The sequence below is a fragment of the Oncorhynchus kisutch genome, linkage group LG3 (assembly GCF_002021735.2).
Source record: "Oncorhynchus kisutch isolate 150728-3 linkage group LG3, Okis_V2, whole genome shotgun sequence".
Taxonomy (NCBI): Eukaryota; Metazoa; Chordata; class Actinopteri; order Salmoniformes; family Salmonidae; genus Oncorhynchus; species Oncorhynchus kisutch.
This window is the reverse complement of record NC_034176.2, coordinates 66015799-66039423: the sequence shown is the minus strand read 5'-3', so window position 1 is coordinate 66039423 and position 23625 is coordinate 66015799. Positions and strand designations below refer to the sequence as shown.

At 45.3% G+C, this 23625-nt stretch overlaps 1 protein-coding gene across 1 annotated transcript; it reads left to right on the top strand.

Annotated features, from left to right (window-relative positions):
- The first annotated feature begins 4219 nt into the window (after positions 1-4219).
- LOC109887672 (cysteine-rich secretory protein LCCL domain-containing 2) lies at positions 4220-21427 on the top strand. The gene is made up of 13 exons (XM_031811055.1): positions 4220-4410; positions 6396-6775; positions 9728-9846; positions 12780-12912; positions 14653-14768; positions 15252-15529; positions 15650-15777; positions 15866-15996; positions 16124-16167; positions 16281-16353; positions 16739-16814; positions 18396-18526; positions 19600-21427. Exons 2-13 carry the CDS (start codon positions 6476-6478, stop codon positions 19649-19651), a joined length of 1581 nt encoding a protein of 526 aa, XP_031666915.1. The 5' UTR covers positions 4220-4410; positions 6396-6475; the 3' UTR covers positions 19652-21427.
- Positions 21428-23625: the final 2198 nt, after the last annotated feature.

The following is a 23625-nucleotide window of genomic DNA, read 5'->3' as shown; positions in this document are numbered from 1 at the left end:
CCTAGACCAAATGTGTGTGGTTACATACATCCATATCATCACCATAGCCTCCCAAAACCACCTCCATCCTTATTTTCAGAATCATTTTTCTTGGCTCTCGAAAACTATGCAATTTGAGAGAACCATTTCCTGTCTGTAGTAACCAGCGAACTCACTCAGAGGGGGAATCACATCGTTTCCCTTACAACATTTTTCTGTGGTTTAGCAAACACAATTCAGTAGTTTGCATTAGAATGGTAATGAGCAGTAACAGTTACTTCCGCCCCCTCCACTGTGTTGGCACAGGACTATCCTGGCCCAGTCAAACAAACTGTAGCCCTTGACTGGAATCCCAGGCATGCACTCCCTCTGGTGCTGTGATGGTCCCTGTGCCCTCCAGCTATGCCAACCTCACCCTATTACCCCCTTGGCTCCTTTCTCCAATGGCTGAGCCCCAGGAGACTTGCCACTTTGCCCTCTGTGATACTCCCACCCTCTTGTTCACCATCAAGTCCTATATGCTCCAGTTCTACATTTCCCAGCCTAAACTATCATGGATGTCTTATTTCCTATTTTACTGTATGTGGAGCATTTTTCATGTTCTATTAGAACAACCCATATTCACCCAGTCTCATTGGCTTCAGTCACTGTCTGTACCCCATTACCCTCATTCACCCCCAAATAAACTCCAAAGTAGGGGTACGAGCGGAGCAGGGAGGGTGTTCTGAAATACTGCTTTGGTAAATGTGAAGACCGCCCCCCTGTGCTCCTCAGTGTAGCGTGGCACCTGGACAAAGTCCCCACTCAGTCAAGGTTGTGGTTGGCATCCTGTTACCTGAGTTTTAGGAAACGCTGGACATCTCCTGGTCCATGGTGGATTGCATGATAATGAAGAGCAGTGCTCGAACTGACACAGATGGGAGGATGTTTGAGTCACCTTTCTCATTTTGCTTTGAACCCCCAGATAGTCTAGGATGTGAATAACCCCCCAAATTAAATCTGTAAGGCCTAAATTCTATCTGAAGTTTGATTCCGAAAGTGATCTTCCTCTGTCCTCATCTCTCCCCACAGGTTTCAGGGAACAGTGCCCTCTGGTGGACATATCACACAACCATCAAGCCTGTAGAGATTGTTTCAACAGGTTTAGCCTTTGCCTTCTTCATGCCACCATTCATTATGGTAAAAAGAACCCTCTGACACAGGGTTTGAGTGTAAATGGTTGGTCTGCCTCTCATAACATGTGAGCCTATTCTCAGGACTATAAATGTGTATTCATCCTAACTGTATTTCCTGTATCATGTTGGTATCTTTACCAAGCACTGGACCCATGCCTGAGAGAGAGGGGGAGGGGGGGGGGGGGGGAAGAGATTTTCTCATACTCTGTCCTAGCTGTCTGTTGACACGAGTGGTAGTGCTTGGGCAACTGGACACAGTGTTTAAACTGCTGAGTTTCACTGAGGGTTTCTCGGGTGATTTGAGTAAAAAAGATGAGGCTTTCAGCCAGTTGCACACACTGTGGCCTCTTAAAGGCCAACAGAGGGGTTTCACACAGAAAAAAGTCAATCACCGGATTAAGCGTTCCCGTCTCTCACTGCTGCTAACCAGTAATGTTACTGTGGTTACCTTAATGTTGTTTATTTTGGCCTTATCAGAGCGGTAAAGCAAACATTTGTATGATTGAGGAGTAATGTAAATACAGTATATGTGCTGGTTTCTTAGCAAGAGAGGAGGATGTAGATATTTCCAGCTTTGCAGCACTGGCACTGCATGCCAATCATGGGAGGCTAGGGGGTCGAGGCTTCCCTCTGAAGGGTAGAAGAGGTAGGACAGGGTACCCTCGTTGGGAAATTCTTTCAGGACAGGTGAAGGAATTATTTGTTGTTTTTAAAAACCATAGGAAATTAAAGCAGGTTCGTCTCCAGACAGAATATTAGTCCATGAAGCTCCTACATCAAACATGGAACACCTGAAACCCATGACTTTTATTATAGGCAAGCGTCCCAGAACTACTATAATGACGGGAGATTTGTTCATATGGGCATAATACTTACATGTACATTGAGTATACAAAACATTAAGAACACCTTCTCTTTCCATGACATAGAATGACCAGGTGAATCTAGGTGGAAGCTATAACCCCTTATTGATGTCACTTGTTAAATCCACTTACATCAGTGTAGATGAAGGGGAAGAGACAAGTTAAAGATTTTAAGCCTTGAGATAATTGAGATGTATTGTGTGCCATTCACAGGGTGAATGAGCAAGACAAAATATTTAAGTGCCTTTGAAAGGGGTATGGTAGTAGGAGCCAGGCACACTGATTTGTGTAAAGAACTGCAATGCTGCTGGGTTTTTTAACGCTCAACAGTTTCTCGTGTGTATCAAGAATGGTCCACCACCCAAAGAACATCCAGCCAACTGAACAGCTGTGGTAAGCATTGGAGTCGACATGGGCCAGCATCCCTGTGGAACACTTTCTACCCCTTGTAGAGTCCATGCCCTGACGAATTAAGGCTGTTCTGATGGCAAAAGGGGGTGCCACTCAACATTAGGAAGGTGTTCTTAATGTTTTGTCTACTCAGTGTATGTGCAAGACTGACAAGGCCAGAAACACAAAAGCCACTGCAACAGCTTTCTGATGTCTCACTGGTTTATTATACCTGTATGCAATACAATGTGGATTCTGGTAAAAGTCTTTTGAACAAATCGTTTCTCAGTCAAACTACGATTTGTAAATGATCTCTATCAGTGGTCTGGGTTTGATCTGATGAGACTTTTGCTTCGTCTTGGCTCTGGTGGAGGATTGGAGAGAGACTTTGTTAAATGGAGCAGAATTCTCAAATCATTTCCAAATCCCTTTTGAGAAGATTCATTCCTTGTGAAATTCACAACCTAAATTTTCAGAGCAATATCAATTTAATGGAGAAATTATGGGTAGAACATTTTTATCTATTTAGGTCACTGTGCAGCTGGCTTTTCTTCTGCTAGGTAAATAACAGAGACAAGATGATGGACCATCTTCTCAGCAGCACATGAAATCTCTGCTTCTCTGTGTTACCGTGCCAACCCTAATCCATGTCTGGCGGGTCAACACCCCTCATGTCCCCCCGTGCCAAGTGTCATAAACTTGTGTTTCTTCTATGTAACATGTTTGTTAGTGCATCTTTCATGTGCTGCTACTGAGTCAAATGAAGGCCAGCTGACATCTCTTTTTCATCTCCCTCTGTGGTCCCATGTGGTTGTGTGTTTAGATGATAGTCAGATCATGATGGAGTACTACCATGCCAAGTGCCATGCCTTTACATCCACAGGTCTGGGTCAGTACAGAAGATGTAGGCATGTATGTTATACTTCACAAGTGGAGCGTGATGTAGAGGTTAGTGTGCCAGTGATGCAGTGTGTGTGTAAAGTTCCACCTTGGATTCCCACTCTGACGGGAGGCTTGGTCTCCATACCTGGGGGTAGAAATGTGAGTTCCCCATGGTAAGTCATCGTCTCGGAGACCATGCTGAGCTGTACCGGAGGGAGATAAAGAGACTGCTCTGACAAACTGGGTACTTGGTACAGATGTGTATGGAGTGTTTGCACATGTGAAGACAGTGAAGAGAGAAGAGCGCAGTAAGAGCACCACCTATTCTTCATTCCTGTTTGATCTACAACTGTTCTGTTTCAGAACCAAACTGCCCCTCCACGCTGCTATGCAAATAGGACATTCTGTCCTGACATCCCTTGAGTGGCATCAAAGCAAGGCATCAAAATAAAAAGCCAACAAGTGAATAGTTGTTCAACCATAAACTGATATCATATCATATGAAGGATATATTATAATACAGCTATAGAGAATTATTAATACTAATAGTTCTACACATATTACATTATCACTATCAAAATAAACCAAATTATAATATCGTATGTGGAATTATTAATTATATTTGCATGTATCTGACTCATAATGATATACAATCATGCAATAATCTTTGATAGGCTAATGGTAATTATCGATGAACTGTCTTGAAGAAACTCTGGCAAAGCTTTTGGATTGGAAAAGAAACAGAAAAGTTATACAAAACTCTATTACGCATTTCGATTGCTCTGGTTCGTAGTGAATTACATACTTTGTGTTTTCCTTTCGACATCAATCGTCAGAGCGCAGGATGCTTGCCAAGAACATAGCCTTCTTGAGGAGGGAGCTGTGGGAGTGACTAAAGAAAAAAGAGTAAAGATTTGTTTCCCTCATCGCCCGTTCAGCGGGGTCTCTATATAAAGCACTGCGATGCCGTGGTAAAGTTATTCAAAAGTCACAAAGTTACTCTGCCCTCTAGGACCACAGCCAACGAGTACAGCTCCACTTCAGCACCAATTTAGCAAACGGGAAATACTCAACCGGCGCAGAAGCTTTTGGATAATTGCCGATAATTGCCAGTGATTGAGGTTAGCATGTTTTTCTACATTTAATCACATGCATTCTGCACCATCTATTCACCATGTAATTCTATGATTTTGTGTGCCACTGAGTTCAAACGTTTTTATAATGTTCAGATTTGATAAGAATATGTTAACATTTGTTTGTTTAAATAGATTTTCTTTCATCAATGCTGTTGTAAATGAATTAGCCGGTCATGAAATACTAAACGTTTCAATATTGTCTTGAACATTGTTATAACACATGCAGTGCTCCAGCCATCATCACTGTCCACATTTCTGCTTCTGTGCTATAATGTCATCCCAGGTGTCAAATGAAAACTGTGCAACATGGCTTATATCAACAATATAGCTGTTGTCAGGTTTACCTCAGCGCATGTGTTTGTCAACTTGTCCAATGGGAGTTGTGTTGATGTGTGAGACTTCTAGGTTTGACATTGGGGGCAGTATAGGACAGAAGAGCTGCTGCAGAGCCACCAGGTGGAAGCTCACCAGCTCCTGTATATGTAGGCAGGGTGGCGTGTTTGCGTGTGTGGCTGGCTGCTCTGTCTGTCTGTCACTCAGGTATAACATTCATGAGAATGATGAGAAAGGACCAGAAATAAAGGCTGGTGTAGGTTTGGTGTGAGAAGGTAGGCAGGGACACAAAGAGAGGGCCAGAGGAGGGGTGTGGTGGGATGGTTGGGCTGCCTCAGGCCAGCCGGCTGGCTCCCATCGCTGGCTGTGGCTGCTTGGCTCTGTGACAGTGTGTTGACACAGACCGGCCGTCAGACCTCAAGCCGCCGTTCCAGGCTGAGAGAGAGAGAGGAGGAATTGAAGGATGCATGGAGCAGTGGTATGACTGCTCTCTCTCTTTACTTCTCTCCCTCTCTGCCATGCCTTCTCCTGCCGGCTGATTTAGTAGCCCTGCTGTTTGTCTTCTCCTGGCCAATGGGGGTTGTGGCTGAGGCTGGGAGCCTGCCTTGTGCCCTGTGTGCTGTGGCAAAGGAGGATGAGAACCACACACTACCTCATATTCATACTAAAATGTTCTCTGCAACTCTGCATCTGACTCTTCCCCCCCTCTCTCTTTATTTGGCTTTCTCTCCCTCTATTTTCATCTCTCTATCCATCATTTTATCATTAACTAATAACCTTTTCTGCTGTAGTTCTTCCCTACTCCCTCTCTCCCTCTACTGTTTTAGATTGTGATTTTGCAGGTCAGCCAGAGGAGGATCAGAGAGAGGTCACTGAGATGATGGACTTCTTTGCCTGGGAGAGTGAACCTGACTGATTACTCTCTTTCCACCCAGATTATATATCACTCTGGAATACAGGGTCATTCAGGACAATTGATGGCTTTAATGAAATATCTGCAGTCATGTTTACCGATAGATCATAGTTCCAAAGGGGCTGAGTAAGACTCCGACAAAAGAAGAAACTAATTAACAATGTGAATTTCCTTAGTCACTGTGTTGAGCAATCGATGTAAGATTACAATCTGTCATTATTATGGATCTGAAAGGATATCACCAGCTAATTGCTGAAATATGATAGAGCTGAAAAGAGCTTTGAAAGGATTTGGCCAAGCTGAAGATGATCAGGTACAATGTGGAGATTAAACTGATGAGATATTGTTTGACTACTGAAAGCCTTGTAGAGAGAGTGTATCCTTGGATATGGAGTAATACCACTCATTTAATTGCCTCACCTGTGAATACTACAGTACTGTGGATAATTGTTGCAAAATCTCTCGGGACTCCACCTTGTTCTTGTGGTAATAGTTATGCAACTTGTTCTCAATGTGGTGAGATCTGCTGTGATATCATTTCCGGACTGATGTATTGCAACCAGTGAAAATGCCTCAATTAAAATGAATCAATACCTCTAGTACAGTTTTCTATTGCAAAACCCAGGGTTCTCTTGCGTTCGCTCAGTCGTCTGTCTGGCCATGTGCTTTGCTCTGTAGCCTGCTTTGTTGGCTGGCCGGCTCACAATGTGTTTTCTCCCAACAGCATTGTCTCTGCTGCGCTCAGAACCAGAGCTCACACAAGGCTGCCCACTGTAGTCTGCCTACCCAGAGCCCTAGACACAGATGCCCAGAGACCCGTCCCAGAGACCGGAGATGACTGCTGCCATGCCCTTCTGGCTCTCAACCCTTGCCCTCAACCTCCTGGTCCTCTCTGCCAGGGAAGGAGCTGCCCTCTTCCTGCCCGACTCCAATGAGCTGCGGCAGCTACTGAGCCGGTACCAGGATGACCAGAACAGCACCGATAACACAGCGGGTAGTAGGACCCGACGGGCCATCCAGTGGATAGACCGCGGGGAGATTCTACAACTGCACAACAAACTGAGAGGACAAGTCTACCCCACCGCATCCAACATGGAGTACATGGTGAGAATTGCAATCCTGAAATGTACACTACCGTTCAAAAGTTTGGGGTCACTTAGAAATGTCCTTGTTTTTGAAAGAAAAACACATTTTTTTGTCCATTTAAAATAACATCAAATTGATCAGAAATACAGTGTAGATATTGTTAATGTTGTAGCTGGAAATTGCAGATTTTTTATGCAATATCTACAAAGGCGTACAGAGGCCCATTATCAGCAACCATCGCTCCTGTGTTCCAATGGCACGTTGTGTTAGCTAATCTAAGTTTATCATTTTAAAAGGCTAATTGATCATTAGAAAAGCCTTTTGCAATTATGTTAGCACAGCTGAAAACTGTTGTGCTAATTAAAGAAGCAATAAAACTGTCCTTCTTTAGACTAGTTGAGTATCTGGAGCATCAGCATTTGTGGGTTCAATTACAGGCTCAAAATGGCCAGAAACAAAGGACTTTCTTCTGAAACTCGTCATTCTATTCATGTTCTGAGAAAGTAAGGCTATTCCATGCGAGAAATTGCCAAGAAACTGAAGATCTCGTACAACGCTGTGAACTAATCCCTTCACAGAACAAGCCCTTAACTGGCAGCTTCATTAAATAGTATCCGCAAAACACCCGTCTCAACGTCAACAGTGAAGAGGCGACTCAGGAATGATGGCCTTCTAAGCAGAGTTGCAAAGAAAAAGCCATGTCTCTGACTGGCCAATAAAACATTAAGATGGACAGAAGAACACAGACACTGGACAGAGGAACTCTACCTAGAAGGCCAGCATCCAAGAGTTACCTCTTCACTGTTGACGTTGAGACTGGTGTTTTGCGGGTACTAAGGTGAAAAATCCCTAATTGCTCTAGGGTTGCCATTGATATTGGCTGACCCTGGCCGTGACCCCCCCCCCCCCCCCCCCCCAGTTGGGATAAGCAAAAAGCACATTTCCAATTCACACGTGTGAAATAGGACAAATATAAGCACCCACCAAAGTGTTATTACTAGATAGTACAGAGAGATGGAGGTAAACATCAGCATCAGTCTCTGTTGCTCAGGAAATACCAAGGTCTTATGTTTATGCGACAGGGATATAATGTAGGTGAGTGTTTATAGGCTCCTCTTTCAGTGGGAGGGTTTTGGTTTTTACTACTGTTAGGTTCTGAACAAACAGAGTAAAAACTCATGGACATCTAGAAAAAGCTCAAACCAAGTTTATTCACCCACTGGTTCATACAGCTGCAAAGACAAAGACATGATTACACAAGAACAAATATTTATACCTTCCTACTAGGCGCAGTCAACTCCTTGCACATCTAGACAGCCAATACATCTCTGTTGCTAGTCAGGAACTTAATTGGTTCCTTTCACTGATGTAGCCATGGCCCTGCCTGATGCAAGAACCTTCCTGGGTGTGGAAGTATATGTGTGTGTGTGTAATAGGACTGTTTGCTTCTCACTTCGTCTGACCTGACCTCGGGCCGTCTTCCTCACCCTGGTCCGCAACTGTCCTACCTTATTAGTGACTGAAACCAGACTGTTTTCCCTTTGCCTTCCTCCTTAGGCTCCATGATATTTAACAATACCATGTTTTGACAGAATGTAAACTTTCTGCACTCCCCCTTGTCTCACTCAGTAACTTCCCCTACTCCTAGGTTCTATCCACCTTACATTGATCCCCAACATATACATTCATTATACATGTAAAGTCATCAATAAGTTCTAGTATGGTAACATGAATAAGTATTTTTCAAGCTAGAGCCCAACACGACAACAATCTTCTCTCCTGGAAAAGATGAGCTCATGGTAGTCAACTGCTGGCAGCCTGGAGAGGAGCTGGCTTACTGGGAGGATAATTACACTGACTACACTACCTGCTGGGAGTCAGACACTGCAGAGAGGGGTGAATGAGGACAGGGTAGGCCAGGGGAGGACAGAGAGAATGAGGGAGGCCAGAGTGGCCAGTGGAGGAGAAACAGAGTGCTACATGAAGGAGGGATGGATAGAGTGGGAAGGGGACTGTGGAGAAGAGAGAGCACTGAATGTTATTGAGAGGGATAGTGTTTATGGAATGTGGTGACTGGGTAAGAGGGTGTGCTGAGTTTAAGGTTAATATAGTTTAGATGGACAGACTCGGGGGGGGGGGGGGGGGGGTAGTACAGATGTAGTACTGACAGTGGGATGTCTTGTCTGTGTGACTGTGGTGTGGTCTGGCAGGAGAGGAAGGGCCATGAAGTCTCCCTCTGCCCTGCTCTTCTGTTCTCTGCCAGGCCTCAGCCAACAAGCTTGGTTCTGAGGACAGGACTGGGGGTATAGCCGAGCTGGCATAGTCATGGGCATGCATATGTATGTGTGTGTATTTGTATGTGTGGTGGTGGTGACCACCAAGGGCCTGGAAATGTACTGAGGAGAGACACTGTGAGGCGCCACACTGTACCAGTCCCCTCCTCCCCCATATCCTAGTGGTGAGAGTGGTGGCAGAGATGAGGTGCATCCCCCCCTTTCCGCCCTCTTTTCCACGGGTAGAGAGAGAAACCCGCTCAGGAAATATGCCTAATTCAGCTGTGATTGCTGGGGATTTGTAGTGGAGTGGGGCCAGGCGCTGCTCCACTCACATTTCCTGGGCTAAAGCTAATGTTTTACTTGTATCCAGATCAATTTCAGCTCCCTGGGAAGGAAGAGGGCTAGCAGAGGCCTACAAAGGTAGCTAGTGGTTAGGTAGGTAGCTATGAGGAGACAGGAGGAGCAGTTATTATATGAAGGGGATCTACCTGGTGGCCTGATATTAAAGCAGCTGGGGTAAGTCTAGCTGTGGAGATGGTCAAGGATGAAGGTAGTTTTGATGGGTCTGTCTCACTGTTCACTGATCATATGTTGGAGTGTGGCACAGTGTGGACCCCTTTGCTGTCATTAATGTTACTGAAATGTGTTACAGTGTTACAACTTTGTTCTACCAGTGTTATTTGTGTGTTTCCAGGTCTGGGATGATGAGCTGGAGAGGTCAGCCACTCACTGGGCAGAGGCATGCCAGTGGGAACATGGACCTAATGACCTGCTCATGTCCATCGGTCAGAACCTCGCCGTTCATTGGGGCAGGTAAGACAATGTGACACACACACGAATGCATACACACATGTACACTTTGCACACACACACACTCTTTGTGCTTTATGCTGTCTGCTACTGAGTCTATGTGAGTCTGTAGTGTGGCTGTTGTGTGTGGATGTACACTGAGTGAACAAAACATTATGAACATCTGCTCTGTCCATGATAGACTGACCAGGTGAAAACTATGATCCCTTATTTATGTCACTTGTTAAATCCACTTCAATCGGCATAGATGAAGGGGAGAAGACAAGTTAAAGAAGTATTTTTAAGCCTTGAGACAATTAAGACATAGATTGTGTATGTGTGCCATTCAGAGGGTGAATGAGCAAGGCAAAAGGTTTAAGTGACTTTGAAAGTGGTAGGGTAGTAGGTGCCAGGCGCAGCGGTTTGTGTCAAGAACTGCATCACTGCTGTTTTTTTCATGCTCAACAGTTTCTTGTGTGTATCAAGAATGGTCCATCACCCAAATCACATCTAGCCAACTTTTGGATGCTTACGGGAGGGCATCTCCCGCTCAGCCCAGTCCAAGCTCTTCTCTGTCTTGGCACCCCAATGGTGGAGTCCCTGCCCAAACATCTGAAACCCTACCTCTTCAAACAGTATATTTTTTCAAATGTTATTTTGTTTTTATTGAGGAACACAAAGAAAGTACAAATGAAGTAAAAGATCTGTCAGTTACAGCGCGCATCATACGTTCATCAGAGTAGTTACATTGACATCATCTTTGAATTAGACAATTTTCAAGTACGAAACCCATTTTTCCCAGTATTCCTGACCTCTCTCCTATTGAGTTCTTAAAGCAAAGGTCATATGCTCCATGTGGTGTATTTCTTTTACCATATCTATCCATTGTGTCACGGTGGGAGAGTCTTTTTGCAGCCATTTCCTAGTGATAGCCTTTTTACTGGCTGCCAGTAGGACCTTCAAGAGGTACTTTTCTCTAGTATGTAAGTTATCAGGTATTTCACCCAAGTACAAAGAACTGAATGTTTGTTCTATGTCAAAACCCATTATCTTTCCAATGTTAGATCTTATCTCTCCCCAGTTTGTTTCGATTGCGGGGCAGGACCAAAATCTATGAGAGTGATCCACCCTTGATAGTCCGCATTCTCTCCAACAAGTGTGTAGGGAACCAGTCTGTTTTGATTTCAGTTTAGGTGTTATGAAGAAACGTATAACATTCTTCCAACAGAATTCACTCCATGACCTTGAGTTGGTGGAGCTTTGTTGAGACTCAAATATGTTCAACCATGTTTCATCAGTTATTTCAATGTTAAGTTCCTCCTCCCATTTCTGTTTAATATAGTTTGTAGATTGTTTCTTTGAGGATTGATTACCCAAGTAGATTGGAAATAGTTTTTTTGATACTCCCCAATTTGTATGCGTTAGTGAATACTTGGATACAGTTTTGAGGTGTTCGAGGGTCAATCACTTTTATCTCCCGTAAGAAAAAGTGCAGAACTTGTAGATATCTGTAAAAATCTTGTTTATCCAAGCCATGTTTTTTTTACTTATGTCCTGGAAGTTCTCTAGGTCCCCATTCCTTATAATTGTACTGAATGATGTGATGCCTTTCTGCATCCACTGTTTAAATCTGCTGTCCTGAGTTGCAGGGATGAAGCTGGGGTTGTATGTGGGCCAACTCAGCCTAAATGATTTTGCTTAACAACCTTAAACCATGTCTTAAGAGAGAAATAAATCCACTGATGTTGTCTAGGTCTCAATTGGGCTCACACAAAATATTATTTTAGGCTCTCCAAATAGTATCTTAAATAATCCTCCTCCTCACCTCGACCCCCCCCCCCCCCCCCCACACACACACACACACATACACCCTCCACCTCTCCTTCTAGCTCTGACTCTACTGATAACCGTTATTGAAGAAAAATGTACTTTCTATTTGTGTGATATGTGGCTGTCCCATCTACAGTAACTATCTTAAGATGAATGCATTAACTGTATGTTGCTCTGGACAAGAGCGTCTGCTAAATGACTAAAATTAAACATTTAAAAACATGGGCCAGCATCCTTGTGAAAAGCTTTCGACACCTTGTAGAATTCATGCCCGGACAAATTGAGGCTGTTCTGAGGGCAAAGGTGGGGTGGAGTGCAACTTAATATTAGGAAGGTATTCATAATGTTGGGTATACTCAGTGTATGTATTTGTGCTGTGTGTTTGTTAGGGTATTCAGAGCATTGCAGCCTGACAGTGGGGCTCTTTGTGTATGACAGTGGAGCTCTCCCTCAGCAGGTGCCATTCTGGGAATCCGCTCACTTGAGCTCTCACAGCCCCCCTCCCTCCCTCTCTCTCCTTCTCTCCCCTCTCTCTCTCCTTCTCTCCCTTCTCTCCATCTCTCCCTCTCTCCCTCTCCCTCTCCCCCTCCCTCTCTCCCCCCCTCTCTCACAGCCCCCTCTCTCACTCTCTCTCTCCATCTCTCTCCCTCTCCCCCTCTCTCCCCCTCTCCCCCTCTCTCCCCCCTCTCTCACAGCCCCCCTCTCTCACTCTCTCTCTCCCTCTCTCTCCCTCTCCCCCTCTCTCTTCTGATGCCAGCACTGGCTAGGGCTGTTTTTCTCCGTCTCAGCACTTTTCAATACCGTAAAAAGAGATGTTTACAATAAAGGGCCATAATTGATTCGACAGGCTGTGGAGCTGTGTTTAGTTTTTGTAATTTTTTCTCAGCATGGCTCATGTTCCCCGATGTTGGAGGGAAACAGACTGTGAGTGTGTCTGTGTGTCTGCTGGGTCAGAACCGGACTAATCAGTGGAGGCCCGAGGGGAGGCTGGTGCAGTGCGTCTCAAGCCCAGCCAAAGCACCTGGCAGTCCCCTCAGATATCCCTCATGTGGCCCTGGCAGCTGGAGGTCCTCGTGTATGAGCTCTCTGTGCTGCTGAGGCTGATGCTGCTCCCTCTGTGTCTGCAGGTACCGGTCCCCGGCATACCACGTCCAGGCCTGGTATGATGAGGTGAAGGACTACACCTACCCCTACCAACATGAGTGCAATCCCTGGTGTCCCGACCGCTGCTCAGGGCCCATGTGCACCCACTACACCCAGGTGAGTCTTGGCTGGGAGAGAAAGGGGGTTGGGGTTCTGAATTTGGAGCTTTGAGTTCATGAGCCTGTGCAGTGTTCAAGATCATAAGTCTCCTTTCTACCATCAGTATATAATGGACAGCACATGACTTTTAAATGTGATGCTGCTGCAGGTATTCAGGTCCTGTGTAAAAACAACGCGCTACCTGCAGCCTCTTCAATGGGTGTCCATGAACTAAAAACAGGGGGAGTGCCTTAAACAGTGTGGTTACCATAGGACCACATGTGGGCACAGTAGTGTAGTGACAGGGGAAGATATGTGCTTGCCTCAGGACCATTAAACCATCACATCAGAAAGGGTGCAACAAAGTGGTAGAAAGAGGAATAAACAGAGGGGAAGAGAGGGACAAGAGGGGGATGAAGAGGGAGAATTGGCCTCCTCTCCTCGTAGACTTTACTTTGTAGCTGGGATGGGTTTGTGAAAACAGCCCGACTCATCCTCCTGCATCTGCATACTACACATGGGAAACCAGGTCACTAGCATCTGGAAACACTTCCCAGACACACCAATCGTCTCTGTGCTTGACCTGGATTCCTTTGAAGATGGAATGCGGATAACAATGCCAAGTCTGAACACTCTCTCCTTGTTTCTGCCTTTCATTTTCTAGACATACTAGTGTAGCGTAGCATAGTTGGGGTCCAATCCCTACCATAACACTGCTAAGATAGGTTATGCTAGCCCCTCCGGGTCAGTATCCTCATAGTCTCTCTCTGGGATGACACAGAGCTTTACCACAGGCTCCAGCCCTCATCATCACATCTCTGTGTATGCTGTAGTGGTGTAGCAGTGTGGTGTCTATGCTGAGTCATTGTCTCTAAGTCAATACTGCCTGTGGCCTCTCACTGGCCCAGGAAAGGGAAACACATTCCTGAAAGAGAGGGGAGAGGAGTGAGAGAAGGAGGAAGGAGAATTAGGGGTACAGGGGGAAAGTGTGGTATTGGAGTCATGTAACAAGCTCTCAGTAGTAGGACTGCCTGGCTGTCAAATCCATAGGGGATGCCTGTAGCTTTACATTTAAGTAGTTAAAAAAAACCTGTATTACTATAATGCTTGTTATTTTTCACTTTTGTAGTTTGAATTTTGATTGATACTGTTATTGTACTGCATTGTTGAGGAGAGTTAGCTAGCATTTCACTGTACCTTGTGCATGTGACCAATAAACTTTGATTTGATTGAACTACCTCTCCATATTGACAGAGGAAGTGGGCCTGTCCAGAGTTGTCTTTGTTCAGTCCGAGCCACTGCCAGTATCATTTATTTACATTATTAAACTGGATCATGAGAATGATCACAGAATGTCGCAGGAAACAAACTGTGGTCACATTTGACTTCTATCTCCCTCTGACTGGGGCCGAATGAAAGAGCAGCATCTTCTAAGGGCCCCTGTGGCCCCATCAATCTGCCTCTAACACCCCAGCATGGGAGCCACTTCCTGTGGCAGGAATGCGGGATCTATGAGGGTCGAGAGAGATGAGTGAGAAAAGGAGAGACAAAAGGAGAGAGACCCATGTCAGGCCCTTTCAAAGGCTGCAGGGCTCCAGGTCAAATAGTTTCAGCTCGTACAGTTGTCTGCACTTTTATGTGGAGCTGAGGAACTGTGTCAGTGGAGATGGATGTGTGGTCATAGAAAGAACAACGAGTCAGCAATGCGAATACCCTTTTATAATAACAATGTTAATGGAAGTGTTGTCTTCTCTGCAGCTGGTCTGGGCCACCACTAGTCGTGTGGGGTGTGCAGTGCACGTGTGTCCCAGGATGAACGTGTGGGGGGAGATCTGGGAGAACGCTGTTTACCTCGTCTGTAACTACTCCCCCAAGTAAGACCAACTCACTAATGTTACTCTCATTTCCCCACTCATTCACATATCATGTCTCCAGTGTTCTGTTTTACATACTTCTTACCACCACATGGGGTGTTTACCTAATACCAAACGCTTTTGAGGGCACATGTCAGGGTATGAATGGTTCTGTCTAATGTTACAGTTAAAGTGTCTGTCTAAGAAGTATTTCACGACACATTGAGGCCAATTCTGAAATTCCAGCAGGAGTTGAAATACAAAAATAATAAAGGAATGGGAAAGAGAAACAGGTCCTAAGCAGAATGTTCCAGACAGACCTCGTTTCATTTCCAGAGGGAGAGCAGGAGGGTTTTCATTATCCAGCTGGACTCAAGGTTCTAAGAGTGTGTGATAATGTGCAAAGAACACGTGAATAATTACTAGGCCATGTGCCGTGATGGCTGAGTGCTGATTAGTTTCCAGTCAGTCATCCTGACCACTGTGCTCCTTCCTCCTCCCCAGGGGAAACTGGATCGGAGAGGCCCCTTACCAACATGGGCGCCCATGCTCCCAGTGCCCTCCTATCTATGGAGGAAGCTGCAGGGACAACCTTTGCTTCAAGGGGGACTCTCGGCGTTCTGAGACTGAGGACATGAACGAGGTGGAGAAAGCTCAGATTCCCATGTCACCCCGCACCACCACCAAGCCTGTCCCCAGACCCCAACCCAAGCCTGCTGCTCCCAAGAAGCCCTCCACTCCCAAGCCCTCTACTCCCAAGGCTCCCACCAGCACTTTCCTGGGTGAGTTTGACTAGTGGGAATCGTGGTGGGGACTTTCAAAGTTGACTGTTTGAATGTACTGTTTGGTAAGGAATGCCACTGAGATCCCTTATTGACCAGTAATTGATTTGTCTCCCACAGCCCATAACATCAAGTGTGAGACCAAAATGCGTGACAAGTGCAAGGGAGCAACCTGCAACAGATTCAACTGCCCTGCTAACTGCCAGAACAAGAAAGGGAAAGTGTGGGGGACGCTCTTCTATGATGTGGTGAGTCTCACACTGAAGTCCAACATTTCACACTATACAGTTAGTATGCCTGAATGTGTTTCTAAGGATTCTGTTTCTATTTTTCCAGCAATCAAGTATCTGTCGTGCTGCTATGCACTATGGCATCATCAATAACAATGGTGGTCTGGTGGACACTACAAGGAAAGACAAGTTGCCATTCTTTGTCAAAGCAACAAAGAACGGAATTGAGTCATTCAGGTAGATATTTCTGGCAGTCTTTATTTTCTGTCGTCATTCTGCCTGCTATGCTCATTCATGGTTTGTGAAATGAATGATTTCCTGAAATGTAATGCTCTTCTAATGCCTGACTTTGATCTCTTGACAGTAAATACAAAGCCGGCAATGCATTTGTGGTGTCCAAAGTGGAAAGTAAGTCAAACTTTTTTCCAGAATAAGTGGAGCATGCACACCCTTGTTTTTAGTTTCTTCACCTGATGACTTTTGCAGCTGTTGATGGCGTATGTCTCCTCTCTGTACCACAGGACAATCAGTGGACTGCTATGCAACAGTGGCGGAGATCTGCCCCTTCAAGAAGCCCTACTCCAACTGCCCAAGGTGCCCAGCTCCCCCCCCCACCATGTTTCACACGCACAACAAGAAGTGATGACTTGTGAATTAAGGGCTTTGCTTTGTAAGCAAAATCTAATTAGAGTCAGATTCCTGCTCTGGGACAAATGCTTTATACCTCCATTACAAAACCACTGGAATCTCGTAAACATGCAGACTCTGCTAGAAGGAAGCGCCAGTCTTTCCTCTGTTCTACAGAAGTTCTATGGTCAATGTGTCTGGGTTATTCATAACATGACATACATTACATTTAGCTACATGGCAAATTTGTGCATAAATCCTGCATTTCTCATTGTTGCAACATAAACCATGGGTCTGCCCATTCAATTGTATTTGTCAATAATAGTGCAATCTCAATGTGTCTCTCCCTCAGAGTGTTCTGTCCGGCCAACTGCAAGAATGAGCCATCCTACTGGGCTCCGGTGGTTGGGAACAGCTTCTACACAGAGGTAGGTACTGGACCTAGTCACTGGGTATACCAGAAGGGCCTCACCATGCCTGTCCTATCCTCCTGACCATGCTGAGAGGTCATACTGACAAAACGTTGGTCCCCACTGGGCCTGCCAGACAGATACACCTCAGTGTGTCTGCTCCCCAGAGAACTGTATCTGACTGGAACACTGAGCTGATTTATGTTGGACAGCAGATGAGTGCGGTCTAGCCCCGTTGAGCACTTAAGAGACTGTGGCCTGAGGCGACCACGAGCAACTTCTGAATAGCGGTGTGAACATAGTTGGAATCGGAGCACTGGTGATGCAGGCCTTGTAATGGTCGCCAGTAATGTCTCTCCCAGTTCTGAGTTCGACCACACACAGCTGCTCAGTCCTGGCTGGCTGACTAACTGACTCATAACTGGCCCAGAGATTGCATGCCTGAGGCCTGAGGCATGGGACTGTGTCAGGAGAGGGCTTTAGGACCAGTCTCAGAGAGGGAGGAGCAGTGGGACACACTGTCACCTCCATTATTGTCACATCACCTCAGTTCCTGTCAGATCACCTCTATCACTTCCTAATGACCCGAGGACAAATCTCAAGTGATACACTATACTCCATACAGAGCGCTACCTTTGGCCAGAGACACATACAGCTCTAGTGACAAGGAATGCACTATATAGAGAATAATATGCCATTGGAGAGACGCCATATGTCATTCTAAAATCACCTCTGGCCTAAGTTGCAAATTGAATGTGTAAGCTAATGTGAGACTGCAGTGGGTGAAAGGAGTGAAACAAATAATGTTGCTCCCCTGGGAACCAATTTGGACCTAAATTGACCCAGTTACATGAAGTTGATGTTTTACGTGTTCTTGCCTCGAACGAACTTGACGACTCTTGTTTTCCACCAACATTATTTCACTTAGATGTAGTCCAACTGGACACAGCAGTTTCCCAGAGATCTCAAACAGAGCCCAATGACTGTATTTTGTCAGGGCAGAGCCTGATTCTAACACTTAAACACTCACAGCGCCAACTAACACTGAGCAAAACACAGCAGAAGGAGAAGTACAGGCCTATATTGACATGACAGAAGTCCCCAGACACCTGTACGGTTCACGAGACACCACAGGAATGTGGCCTGTGTTAGGCTAGACCAGTGTGATGGAGTATGATGAATGAGCTTCCAGGTTAGTGATAAGGACCCAGGGTCTGACACGCTGGAGCCAGACTCAGTGCTTCGGACTGGGGGACAGGAGGCACCATGCCCTGCCTCAGAACCATGTGTGGAGTGTACAGCTCTCTGCTGCTGTCTGTCATCTGTAATCCAGAGTAGGGCAGCAGTTTACATCCTGATAATAATGTGCCTGCCTTCGGCCTTGCTAATGTACATGTACAGGATTTGTACAAATGGAATGCTCTGGAAACGAATACAGTGACTGTATTTGGTGTGGCTCTGTGCACTGTATGTGCCTGCACTGTACCGAATACAAGAAGCTTTACTGATATAGTGAAATGGAATAATACGCCATGAGTGCTGTATCTGATATCATGAGAGGTATAATGAACCCTCTCTTCTGATCCCCCCCTCCCTCAGCGATCCAGTATCTGCCGGGCAGCCATCCATGCCGGGGTGATCCAAGCAGGCGGGGGCTACGTGGACGTCCTGGCCCTGGATAAGAAGAAGAGTTATGTTGGTGTCCTGAAGAACGGCATCCAGTCAGAGAGGTAGGTGCCTGCTCTATCCTCCTCTTCCCCTGTAAAATACCCTTCCCTGCCCTTCCCTCGCACACCCTTTCCTCGCACACCCCTCCCCTGTCAGACAGAGGTCTAGGGCTCAAGCCCGGAAGCCATTGGCGCCAAGTCCATGTTTGGCACACAGGCGTGCAAGAGTAATGGTGTGGTTTGGTGTGCGGACGGCCCACACATGAACACTTTGCTTACTTTACCCGGACATTCAATGGAGTGTGCAAAGTGCTGTATGGCCAAAATCAGCTGAGCTAGAGTACAGTGGAATCTAATGCTGAAATCAAGGGCCCCCTCACTGGGAGCCTCACCTTAACCTTAGTGTGAGTGAGGACATGGGCTGTCAGTGACAGGGAACAGTATGGTATTACAACCATGGCCATCAACAGTCAGCCCCCGGTGTGATAGAGACTGATCCAGAGGTTGACTTCTGTCCAAGTGATGACCCAGCTGTTAGGAAGTGGGGCGTACACGTAGCTGGTTGGGTGGATGGTTCTTTAATAAGGAGGAAATAATCACAGCCTATCCATTTACCCGGGGATGGAAAAGCTGTCGGCGGCTGACTCAGTGCTTCCCTCTGCAGATAATTGCAGCCAATCTGATGCCAATGGGACGGGCATCATCCTGTGATTACTGAGATTGGCAGGCCTTCAAGGCCTCTCCACTAATGAATTAATAACAAAGCCGTCAGGCCCAGCACAGTAGTCAATAGTGGTTGTTGGAAAGATCACTCAGTCACTATAACAGCATGGCTAACAATGAGCCAGTGTTTGAGTCATGTTTCCAGGTACTACCACTGTGATTACGCTACTCTTACTGTAGGATTTCATGAGCAACAGGCTGACTTGAATTGGAGCCACACACGATCAATGACACAAATACATTTGGTCTACAAAACAACTGACTGACTTGACAGCAATATGGTTTCTATTATTTTAGTTATCTTTAGATTTATGTCACTTTATCTTAGTAATGAGTTGAAAGGACACTGGTTAACTGTTTGAGTTCATGAATGAATTCTCGATGTAACCGTCTCTCTCACTTCTCATTTGCAGTAAGAGCAATCCAGAGGGTGGCTCGTTCCGTGTTTTTGCTGTGAGGGAGTGAGTCTCCTCCATCTCAGGGCCTCCCACTCATTGGTTCAGGGACGAACAGGGTCCCCCCATCTGCTCTCAAGGGGCAGGAAGTGCCCACAGGTTCGATGCCATGGCAACTCCTCCCATCTGTCTCTGTCCCCCACTCTGGGAGGAAGCAGAACTTCCCATTGGACAAACAGACACTTCTCCCTCTTAGCTAATAAACAGCTGACTGCTCAATTTGGTGGCTAACATCACAAAGAACCCTTCTGCCTTCTACCCTTCTCACCTTTAAACCCCAGATGTGGATATTTTTGTAAGATACACAAACGTTAATGCAAAATGATGTGTAACATCAAAGACCAATAGAACAGCTGGTGCTGGAACTCTGCGTCTTGACATGTAGTTAGATTTCAAATCAAATATGTCATATTTGTTTATATTTTATGTTCTTAATACAAAAGTGAATCATTGGTCTCCATGCACAGGAATGTATATTGATCACTGTATTTAATCATTCTGTACAGATTTAATTAATTATTTTTTTCCTTCTTAAATGGGTGTATATTGACAGTTGTATGTGTTTATAATGTATTTTGTAGCTTGTTTCTGCTTTTCTAACCCATTTATGCTTTCATCGTGGTCCTTACCTTTGGCGGATAGGCCATGGTGCTTGAGTTAGGAGAGGATCTGTGTTTGGCATGCTGGATGAGCTCACAGTGGACAGGCAGACAGAGACAGACAGACTTAGGGGTTGCGTCGGAAGGGAAGGGGAATGAGGAGGAGGGGAAGGCATACCTCCAAGGAAAAGAAACCTTTCCTGAATACAGCTTGTACGACTTCCAGTGTCAATAATGTTCAGACGATCTGGTTAAGGTACAAAAACATTGTAGCAATATTCTGTCCACTGTGAGCTCAGGAAGGCAATGGGAGCTTGTGTGGGCAGGGCTTTCAAAATGGTGGCATATCTGGCTTCATCCGACGACATTCACAGATGAACAATGTTCTTGTTTGATAAATGATTCTGTATTTATAATAGCTCACTGCTTTATTCTCCCCTTTCCTCTCTTGATGCCATGTGTTTTGATTGAATAAGAGAAATACTCCAAGATAGGTTGAATTTGTCCCCACTTAAGACAGTTGAATGTTGTAGGTTTTGTAGAAAGAGTGTCTTATACAGTCCAATGTGAGAAAGGTGTGCCAAGTGTTCCTATCAGCAGGCTTAGCTTCAGTTAGGATTCATGCACTAGGTAATGATTTGTAAATTACACAGAGGATGCAGAACATGGATCTGTTTAAACCACTCATACCCAGTTACTTATCCAGAAGGAAGGCACACAGAGGCAGAGGCAGGCTTCAGTTGGGGAATATCCTCTTAAATGCTGAGACTTTGTCGTGAGAGCAGAGTAAATCTATGTAAATTGATGCTGGAGGTTTAGGGTCTCCTACAGAAGGACATTAGGTATCCTCTATCTATCCCTAGGCTAGACTGGACAACAGTGTAGCCATTCCCTCTTTGTTTTAGTTTTCATATTTCTATGTTTTTTTTAGGCTACCTCAGTCTTATAGTACATGGGCAATCTTAAAGGAAATGGTAATGGTTTGTACAGCTTTGGAAATGGAGTGTAAATACTTTGATTGGTCTTTTCTGAACTGTTCTCTCTGCTGTAGGCCTTCTTTCTAAATATATGTGTTGTGTTATTTTCCTTTGTTTGTCTAGTTTGTATGGTGTTTATAGGCATTGGATGGGGTTTTGTATTATTTTTCTTTTGTACAATTTGAAAATAATTAAAGTTTGAAATAGTTAGAATGTTTGTTTATTTTGTACACTGGATATAGTAGGATACAATGGCTACATTTGCCAAGGTAGTAGGAAGATGTTCCTACAGCAATTTAGCATAAATACTGATTTCTCAACAATCCAACTACAGCAACACATCTTGTACAGCAACACAGCTTGAGCCAGATCATATGACTGGAGCAGTCAGGTGACATGACAGGCATGCTGAGGTCCACAGCAGGCATGAATGGAATAGAGACCGAGGCCACCCAGGTTATACCCATTATCTTTGGAACAACTTCCCTGACCACAGACACGATCTGAACTGGCCTTGGTCTGCCTCTGGTGGGTACAGACATGCAGGAATGGGGTGGAACAGATTCCCACTCAGTTCAAACAATCACTCATCCTTAGGAAGCACAGAGATGGTATGCTGATACTAAAGTCCTGTACATCTGAGTTAGCACAGTACAGAGATGGTATGCTGATACTATAGTCCTATACATCTGAGTTAGCACAGTACAGAGATGGTATGCTGATACTATAGTCCTATACATCTGAGTTAGCACAGTACAGAGATGGTATGCTGATACTATAGTCCTGTACACCTGAGTTAGCACAGTACAGAGATGGTATGCTGATACTATAGTCCTGTACATCTGAGTTAGCACAGTACAGAGATGGTATGCTGATACTATAGTCCTGTACATCTGAGTTAGCACAGTACAGAGATGGTATGCTGATACTATAGTCCTGTACATCTGAGTTAGCACTTTACATAGATGGTATGCTGATACTATAGTCCTGTACATCTGAGTTAGCACAGTACAGAGATGGTATGCTGATACTATAGTCCTGTACATCTGAGTTAGCACAGTAATGACACAAGTATGCTACTCAATAGATGTAAAATAATAACGTTCGACATTTCATCAGGGTTTCTTGCTCTTTGTACTTTGCAGCTTTCCACATTGAGAACAGACAAATGGAGACGCATTGGAAATAAGGACTCATGAACCATTGGAAGAATGTCTAAGTTTGAGATACACTCTTTAAGCAGTGGTACGTTCTGATTCTGTCATTTAGAAAGACATACAGTAGTAAGGTCATGTGGTGTTACTTCAGCACACAAACCCAGACTGGGCCTTTGTTATTGACCTGATGTTGAGAGTAAGAGAGCCATCTGAAAAACACCTCAGTCTAACACTGGCAAGAGGCTGTGTTTAATGAGAGAGAGAGCGGAGAGAAGAAAAAAAAGAGGGAGATCAGCAAGGGATGAACCCTGGCTGAAGCTCGGAGCTAGAAGCTCAGGTCTGCTGATAAACAGCTGTTATAGGCCAGCCTGATGACTGTTCTACTCCCAGTGATGATGAAGATGGAGTGTCGCTCTCCACTCAACCTTTAACGACCCTCAAAGTGCAGAGAGAGAGGACCAAGTGTTATGCAGGTTCGTTCCAGTTTGCTCTTTCGACGCTCTTGGCACACGCCACATCCGTTTGAATGTCATACAGATGCACGTTTTTCATTTCCTCCCTGCTATGTTGAAGCTGAGGCTCTGAACGGCTGTGTGTCTGTATGTGTGTCTGTTATCTCCAGAACACTATATCTTGCCATAGCAACTCCAGCAGGCTCACCCATCCAGCAGCCAGCTGCTCCTCTCCATCTCCCTGTTTCTGCTTAAGGCTGCAGACTGTTTGGTTGGGTTACTGTAGTAGTGGGAAGCAGCAGGGGATGGATAAACAAATAGGCCTCACTTGTCTTGTAACCCAGCCATTAATGCACAACAAACAGCAGGGCCTTCAGTGGAGAACATGCAGCCTCTGCCCTTATCCTGCCCCACTGCAGCAGCAGCAGGAGCAACACACTGTATCGACCAGCTGCTGGAGAAGAGCCCTGTCTCCTCTGATGGGGTTATGTTCTACGCACTGACCTCAGTGTGTGTGTGTTGGAGGGGATCTTAAAAGCAAGGTATCTGGCTGAAGTCCCTGTAGCTAGGACTTTGCAGTCCTTACGATCATTTACAGTATGCTAGTGAGCAGCTGAATTTAACCTTCAGGGACTTTTGGTTGAAGATCTCTGCTGTTATTGGGTGCCATTTTCAACCACAATGTCAAAGACTACAGTCGGAGACTGTAATTCAGAGGGACTTTGTGCTTGCCTTGTTTTCCCCTGAAATTTGAGTGAAATGAAGGAGGACATGTTGCACAAATTACATTAAACAACTC